Source organism: Phlebotomus papatasi, chromosome 1, assembly GCF_024763615.1.
Source record: "Phlebotomus papatasi isolate M1 chromosome 1, Ppap_2.1, whole genome shotgun sequence".
NCBI lineage: Eukaryota > Metazoa > Arthropoda > Insecta > Diptera > Psychodidae > Phlebotomus > Phlebotomus papatasi.
Genome location: NC_077222.1, coordinates 106,343,638 through 106,352,506, shown reverse-complemented (window position 1 = coordinate 106,352,506; position 8,869 = coordinate 106,343,638). Strand labels below are relative to the sequence as shown.

Here is an 8,869-nt window from a genome sequence, read left to right as displayed (position 1 = left end):
TTTGGGGGCATTTTTCTCACTAACCTCACTTTCCGGCGATGGCAGCTTCCAGTTGAAATTCCTTCGAAGATTGCAGACGATTTGGGGTAAATTGCACAGAAATCACAACAAGGGGATTTTCACTATTGAAATACACTTGGGTGATTGAGAAAATTGGGGATTTTTAAGGTTTTTCACGAGTTTTTCTGAGACTTGGAAAAGCTTGTTCATCGCAGCAACTGAAAAAGTTTTGTACTGTTGCTACGTTGAATCGCTAGTGGCGCTGTAACCGCGCGGGGCGAAATACAGCGAAAGAAGGAACGCGCGCGAAAATGTGAAAATTCGTGGAAATCGTTGTGAAAATTGTGGAAAAATTGTGTGAAAAATGTTCTTTGATAATTCTACTAGTGAAATGTGATGGAAAATACCGAAATGGCAAGAGAAAACTGAGGGAATCGAGGTAAGTTTTATTGTCTACATTTTTCTCCAATGTCACCTTTAATTTTCCTGATTTTTCCTGAAAATATTGCTATTTCCTTATATCCTTTGAAAATTTGTAAGAATCAGTATCCAAACATTACAATCTATCAAATATCTATGAAAAACCAGTAGGTTCTCAGTGGAAAATACCCTTTTCCAAGGAAACATGAAAGGGTTGAGTAAAACACAAAAAATGACGATTTTCCGGATTTTCCGCTTATATTTTGATGTTAAAAATTATTGCTATTTTGATTTAGAGTCTCTCGAGACTTGTCCACATCCACAAAGAATGTCTCTTTAGCCTCTAAAAAAACATTGATACACGTTCACTCTCCTAAATATTCCGGGCACGGTAGATGGTCATCGATGTGGAGAAATTCACATTGGCCAGAAAGATAATCCCCAGGGATATCAGGACACAGTTGATCCAATTCCGTGAGAGGCCAATTGAGGCCGTTTGCATGGCTTCGGGATGTTCACCTGAAATGATAGCCCGAACTGCCTTCAGAATTAATACTAAAATCCCCAAGAAATCGGCTGATGAATGTACATGAGGATTTTCCCGAAGGAATTACAATATGCAGTGTCTCTCCTTGTAAATATGCAGGATTCTCCTTCGGCACTTCCTCACCGCAGATACTGGCAGTATTTGGTTGAATTTTAATATTGCCGAAGCCGGGAGGAAGCGCCGAAGGAGGGATTTGGTACATCATTCCACAAGGATCCTTTACCATTTAACACATGAACTCTAACACTGGCAACATCTGCATTTGATGGGGAACAGGAATATTTGCCAGAATCCGCCAAGTCGGCATTCTGTATTAACAGGTGAGACGTGGTGACATCTCCTTTCTCCGTTATCACCGATACGCCTCCTCGAGTGCTGTCGTAGTTAATCACCTGCAGGCAAATTTGCATTTTATTAGTCAAAAGATTACAATCAATTGGAAATTACACGATTCATAGCATTCAAAGGTAATTTCGATCCGCCTAATGAGCAATTAAGAATTGTGGAAATTATGGTATTATTGGTCGTCATTAAACTAATCTCATAACGTTTTCTTAAGATCTCAAAGTCGATATCTTAATCCTGAACCCGTTTAAAATGTTGCTCAATGGGTAGCATTTTGAGCAAAATCGTCAATAAATTCTTAGTAAATTTAGTTAGTAATGGCTCCGGTACACCTTTTAGATCAGGAAAATTTCATGAAGTCGAAATTGGAATCCTTCTCTTTCTCACACGTTTTTCATTATGTCTATCTCACTCTTCGCACTCCAAATCCGATTTAGTTAAATTGAACTTATTGTGATGTTTAAAAGAAGAAGAAGAGTGCAAAAGAGTGTGATAGACATACGCAAAACGTGTGAGAAAGAGAAGGATTCGAATTTTGATTTCATGAAATTTTCCTGGTCTAAAAGGTGTGCCGGAGGCATTGAAAACCAACTTTTTAAAACTTCGCGTTGAAATGGAAAAAAGACTTTAAATTTTCTCAACAACTTTTTGGGGCACTCACTGGTTCTTAAATTCCATTTTGTTCTTATAATCTATCAAAAAAAACTTTTAATTTCCTCATGAAATATTCTAGGGCGCTCCTCTAGTTCTTAAAATTCATTTTGTCCTTGTCCTTATCTATCAAAATTTTGCGTTGAAGTAAAGACAAAGCTATTTTAATTCCCTCACTTTCTGGAGCGTCCAATTGTCTTGTTTTAAAGGCTTTCTGGCGCCCATAAAACACTAAAAATGCATTTCGCTCTTATATTTTTGCATGATTTCATGTTGAAGTACAGCAGACTCTCTCAAATTCGGGCATTTGGGATCGAAATGTCAACCGAATTAGAGAGAAATTCGGGCGTCAAGTTGTTTGAAATGTAACGATTTTTTGTTCATTTGCATACTCATATTGAGTTTACATGTTATTGCTATTATAAATTGCATGAATACCACTTAATAATGCAAAATCACATCAAATCTAAGACAAATCATGACAAATATGAGCATATTTTTTTCATTTGATAATTATAATCGACCTTGAAAAATGTCAGCAAACTATTTTCGAATTTAACTGCTGCCCGAATTAAAATGTACCCCGATCTTAAAAGAGCCGAATTAGCGAGAGTCTACTGTAAAAAGGGACACTTTAAATTCCTTCAGGTGCTTTTTGGGGGCCCCTAATTTCTTGCAGAGTTTGTTTTGGCGCTTCTCTTGCTCCTAAAACGCATTTTTTCCTTATATTTTTTCAATATTTCGAGTTGAAATAAAAAAATACTTTAAATAATATTAAATTAAAATTGTTCTGAAAATACGCGCAGCTCTAGTATAAGATGGTCCAGATTATGCATAAAACTCGTACTTCTCAGATATTGTACATAAAATCTATATAGATCAAACATAAAACGGCTTATATTGTGCTGAAAACGCGCACAGCTGTTGAACCTAAAACAATTAAGATTAAGGAAATTGTTAAAAATCTAGTTTCAATTTTGTTTGAGCTATGCAGGACTTATGCTCTATTTTAACCATTTTATTCTTGAGCTATGCTCGGCTGTACCGGTTTTGAAGAGTACCAACTGTTTTAAGAAGTTTAACAGCTGTGAATGTTTTCTGCACAATCTTAACCATTTCATGCTTAAACTGTGCATGGGAATGTTCTAAAATCAATATTAATCAAAATACCATTCTTCAAAATTTTGATTTTATACTGTTGATCAACATTGAGCACTACATTCCTTGAAAAGGAGAAAGGTTTAATTTTGCTAGGACACAATAACCGATTTTTACTAACAAAAAAAATCACTTTTTTCTTTATTAAAATTGAGTTTTTACTGGTTGAAGTTACAGTTTATAAACATCACGACCATAAAAACGTTTTATAGATCAATATCGTGGAAACTAAATCGAAGTTAATCAATAAAAAAATTTTGTAAGTAAAACAGTAATTTTGGTCAGTAAAAATTCAGTAAGTTAGTTATGCCTTTAGCACACCTTTTCGATCGGTAAAATTTCATGAAATAAAAATTCGTGTCCTCTTCTTTCTCTAAAGATTTGCATAGTCTATCCCATTCCATCGATCTTGAGATTTGGACTAAATTAAATTAAATTTGTCCTGATTTTTAAATAAAGAAGAAGATTATGAAAGAGTAGGACAGGCACATCCAAAACTTTTAAGAAAGAAAGGGATGTGATATTTGCAGGGATATTTGACTTTATGAAATTTTCCTGATCTAAAAGGTGTGCTGGAGCCATTATGGTTACAGCACGCCTTTTAGATCAAGAAAATTTCATGAAACCAAAATTCACTAACCCTTTTATACTCAAACGTTTCGCATATGTTTCTCTTACCGTTTCGCTCTCAAAATTAGATTGACCTAAATTGAATTTGGTGTGAAGCTTAAAAGAAGAAAAAGCGTGCGAAGAAATGGAATGGACTATGCAAAAAATTTGGGGCCTGAATTGCGATTTTATGAAATTTTCTTGGTCTAAAAGGTGTGCCGGAGCTATTATAAATTTAAATTGAGGGATAGTACAATCTGTATAAAGACAAAATTTGGTCAGTTGAACGATCTATTTTCGTTAGATAAAACCAACCAACCTTTTACTGAACAAAAATTATTACTTTCACTGGCTAAATTTATTCTTTTCCCTGAACAAATTAATTTGTTCAGTAAAAATTTAAATTTGGTTAGAAAAAGATCAATTTTTATTCATTAAGACTCCGCTACATTTTAAATCAGAAAAAAATTATGAAATCGGAATTCACGCACCTTTTCTTACTACATTGAATTTGTTGTGATGTTGAAAAGAAAAAGAAGAGTTCAAAAGAGTAGAACAGACATATTAAAAACGTTTTAAAAGGAAAGTCATATGAATTACGTGTTCATGAAATTTTTCTGATTTAAAGCCTGACGGAGTCTGTATGGCTTCGGCACACCTTTTAGGTCAGGAAAATTTCATAAAGTCAAAATTCACATCCCTTAATTTTTCTCTAAAGCTTTGCATATGTCTATCCTACTTTTTCGCATCCTTATTTTTCTTCTTCTTCTTCTTATTTTGAACATCACACCAAATTAAATTCAGTTAAGTTAAATTCAATTATGGTTAGATCCAGCTTCCTTTAGAAATACGCAAAAAGTACCGTTTTCTTCTGCGTTAGCGTTTTTTGGTATACATTTTGAATCAGGAAAATTTCATGAAATCAAAATTCATTTCAATTTAATTCTCTAACAATTTGTAAATTTATATCCCACTTTAAAGTATTCAAAATCATATTTTACTAAAGTGAAAATGTAGTGAAATCCGTTTAATTTGGAACAGTTCGGTACACCTTTTTGATCAGAAAAATTTCGTAAAGTCAAAATTCATTTTAGTTTCGTTCTCTAATATTTTGCATATGGTATATTCTACTCTATTGTATTAAAAATTCCATTTAACTAAAATAAAATTGCAGTAAAATTCGTTTGTATTGCCTCTAGTACACAATTTAGATTAGGAATATTTCATGAAATCAAAATTTATTTCAATTTCGTTTTCTAAAATTTGACATATGCTATATACCACTCATTTGCATTCAAAATCCGATCTCACAAATATAAAATTGTACTGAAATTCGTTTGTTTTGCTTCCGGCACACCTTTTAGATCAGGAACATTTCGTGAAATCAAAATTCATTTCAATTTCGTTTTGTAACATTTTGCATATGAATATTTTACTTTTCGTATTCGATTGAAATCCCATTTAACTAGAATAAAATTGTAGCAAAATTTATTTGTCTTGGCTCCGGTACACCTATTAGATCACGTGAATTTTATGAAATCAAAATTCTTTTTTTCTCAAACGTTTTCACATGGCTATGTATTTCTTTCGCACTCTTCTTCTTCTTCTTCTTTTGAACGTCACAACAAATTGAATTTCGTTCAATCGAATTTTAAGTGCAACAGAGTGAGATAAACATTTACGAAACGTTTAAGAAACAACGGTATATGTGTAATTTTGATTTCATAAAATTGTCATACCGTAAAAGTTGTGCTAGAGCCATAGTGTCCTATATTTTTTTACCAACCGAAATTTAATTTTCGAACTGAACAAAAATATTAAAGAGCCTTGTTTTCATATAATGAGCTCTATAAAAATAATATTCAAAAAAAAACATGATAGAGAATTTTGGTGTGTTAATAATAAGTGTTTAAAATAAATAAATGTTTCATTATGTGAAATAAACTTGGGGAAAATATTTCGAATTACGGGGAAAATAAAATTGAAACAAATTATTGGTTGTAGAACTTGAATACCGATTAATTTAAATTATTGTGTTCGCCTTATAATTTATTTTAATATGTACTAAATATATTTTCACACGTAGTATGAATTATCGCACAAAGAATTACCGTTTGTATAATTTAATTTAATTTTAAAGTGAGAAAAGCGTTCAAATGAAAAATCAAAATACATTTTATTGCCGTACTAAATGAGTATTACTCAGGAATAATTCTCGCAATGAATTAAAAAAACTGAAAATTTTCTTTTTCATTCACGAAGTTGAAGATATAATGGTTCTTGGGGGGTTTTAATTGCAATTTAACTGGCGCAATTAAAATTAGTGAAATTGTGTGTAATAGTTTTGTGGGAAATAATGGAAATGATGGAGAGAATAGAGATATCTCTAGGAATTATGGTATCCACCTTCAATTGAACATCCTCGGTCAAAATTCTCATTAGATTTGCGTGATTATAGCGATATTTGGCATGGAAAATTCGTATTGTACTTAATTGAATGGGGCTTCAAATATGAACCAATTGCAGAGAGATCAAATGGGAAAATCGATTTTGAATGTTGCGGAAACAACAGATGCATTTGATATAGGAGGATGGGGGCAGTTTCAAACAGCTGATGCTTTTTTGAGACCATTTGCCAAAGGTTTATGAACTATTTCCAAGCTGAATATAAACAATTTCTGTCCGGTTTTGGCTACTTGACAATTTTGTATGCTAGAGACTGACCCACTTTCCCCTATTTAATGGAAATTTTCCCTCTTGTTATTTAATACTAAATCCTTGAATATTAGTTTTTTGAATGCAAAAATTTCCTATTTTTATTGATTTGGACCAGACAATCAAACAATGTTTAAAATACGAAAAGTTAGTTTTTTAAACCTTTTTTCTGGTCTTTCGAAAATTTCATTAGACTAACGTCTCTTTAACTTTAATGTCACTTGTGACATTTGAAGTGACAGACCATTTCAAAATATCGCCTGAAACTATTCCATATTAAGCCTTTCCCATTAATCTCATAAAAACGTAAATTAGTCCACATTAGTTTTATGGAATCGTTATGGAGATTAGCACAGAAAAGCTTTATAAACCCCATTTTAAATGTTGGCACGAAATAATGCGTCTAAATTTATATTCTCCAAAACTTAAAAAGGTCTCGGAATATTATAGAATTTACATTTGACAAGCTTTTATCCATAAATTTGACAGGTTTACTCTCCATGCTTTTTCTCAAGGGCTTAAGAAAGCTCGAAACCTATTTTATAAAATAAAAAATGAATATGACTGTAATTTCGGACACCTTGATTGTAATTTTGGACAGTTGATATTCCGAGGACTCCCGTTTTCGTCCAGTTTTTAATAATCTAACTTACCAAGTCCTCCTCTTGTTTATGAAAAGGAACCGTAGGACGTTTCAAGGAGCCGGAAACTTTCTACATAATTCAATAAAGAGAGGACTTTTGCACCTCAAGTACGAGTATATTTTTGTATGCCCTTGCCCTTCTGGTACTTCTCTAAGACTTCTTTCACTGCGTCCTGTTCATAGAGGTGACACTTCTTTATTACTTTAGGCATTATACAACCTAACCACCAAAAACTTAAGTTTTTTTTTAGAATTTCGATAAACAAAACAACTGTCCAAAATAAGAAACATAATTTCTGTAATTAATCTCTGAAAAAAATATCTATTTTTTGCACGAAAAACGTAATTCGCAAGGAATATTTCACTTGAGTTCTAATGAACAAATAATGGTTAACGTAAAATAACATAATATTTAAAGAATGTTTGAACTTTTAAATAAGTATAAATTCAAAGTTCTGTCATATTTCTCATAAGGAACTGCTCACACTGAAGTTTCAACAAAACAAATTTAATTAAAATGATAAATATTAAACATTTAACGAATGAAGTGTTAAAATCTTATAAAAGAATACACCATGATTTTACCCTCAGTGTCCAAAATTACAAGCTATCCCAAATTTGAGAGGAAGACTGTTGTGGAAGAATGCGGTCCAGCATGTGGAATGGGTGTGGAACGTAAGTTTCCCTACACAATAAAGCAAGACGCAAGAAGGCGTCAATTTTCCGACAAATGTCGTTATTTGTAGTGTCCAACTTTACCCAAAAACTGTCCAAAATTATAAGCTGTCCCAAATTACAAATACTTTCTCTATATTTTGGGACTTTTTACGACATTTTTGTTTTCTTCCATTGTATAATCTCCAGAGTATCGAAAAACTAATTATTCATGTAAATGTGAGAAACAAAAGAAGTAAAAGTCTGTTCGAATCTCAGCAGAGCTTTTTCGAGAAAGTGATTCTGTAACTGTGACATTGTCATGTGACAATGTCAGAAGTCACATTTTTTTTTTAGATTTCTGGTAATTCAAATGAAAATTTTAACACACTTCCTCATTCACTGCACGGAATGTTACAGAATAACTTTTATAGCAATTCCTACCCTGGGCAGACTAAAGCCCAAAATAGATACAGGTATCGGCTTAGGGATCAGCCCAAAATTTGGAGGATCAGGCTGATTTTCTAAATTCATGAGGTCTAGTAAAATCGGGTATTAGGCGACATCTGCGCCAGTGCTGAAAATAAAAAGCTTCATTTTGGGTGTTTTTGGGTATTTTTCGAAATGTCAATTGGGTGAAAAAACATGGAGACTAATGGTACGCAATGTTGCAAAATCTGTATGAAAAATGTATTGATATTGGACTTAAGAAGTCTTTCTGCAATCAAAAAACGCAAAATTTACGCAAAAAATGATAATCTTTGATCCTAAATCCTCAGTTTTGGCTGATCTTTTACCGCCAAATTTTTCGAGCTGAGTATTCTCGAAGATGAGCCTCTGTCTATTTTCGGCATAACGACTTAAGCCGAGAGATGGCTTATTGGGAAGCTGATGGGAATGTAGTTTAATCGATATTTTGATTTTAATTAAGTTAAGCCGCTTCTTGGCTGAAGTCATAAATCTGACCAGTAGGGGAATGTAGGTATGGTTCGCACAGAGTGAAACTTCAAACGATGCGAATTTTCTTTTTGTTTACAAAGAGCTAGTTCGTCATTTCTTAGCCATAAGAAAAATAATTATTAAGCTCATGAATCGTGATGAGAAATGGTAAGTCAGTTCTTTGCAAA

At 32.8% G+C, this 8,869-nt stretch overlaps 2 protein-coding genes across 13 annotated transcripts in view; both read right to left on the bottom strand.

Moving 5' to 3' along the window:
• LOC129799078 (multiple coagulation factor deficiency protein 2 homolog) overlaps positions 1 to 236 on the bottom strand; it is a 60,522-nt gene extending 60,286 nt beyond the window's left edge. For both annotated transcript variants that reach the window (XM_055842700.1, XM_055842701.1), the window contains exon 1: positions 25 to 236. The gene's annotated coding sequence lies outside the window, so the exon portion shown is untranslated. The remainder of the gene's footprint in view (positions 1 to 24) is intronic.
• Positions 237 to 653: 417 nt separating this feature from the next.
• Positions 654 to 8,869, bottom strand: part of LOC129799071 (lachesin-like) — a 33,995-nt gene continuing 25,779 nt past the window's right edge. For 7 of the 11 annotated variants that reach the window (XM_055842682.1, XM_055842684.1, XM_055842685.1 and 4 more), the window contains 2 exons: positions 1,191 to 1,359; positions 654 to 957 (listed from right to left, as the gene is read on the bottom strand). In XM_055842682.1, coding sequence (XP_055698657.1) covers positions 794 to 957; positions 1,191 to 1,359 — 333 coding nt within the window. In that variant the 3' untranslated portion in view covers positions 654 to 793. The remainder of the gene's footprint in view (positions 958 to 1,190; positions 1,360 to 8,869) is intronic. The other 4 variants (XM_055842687.1, XM_055842690.1, XM_055842689.1 and 1 more) reach the window with 1 other exon arrangement.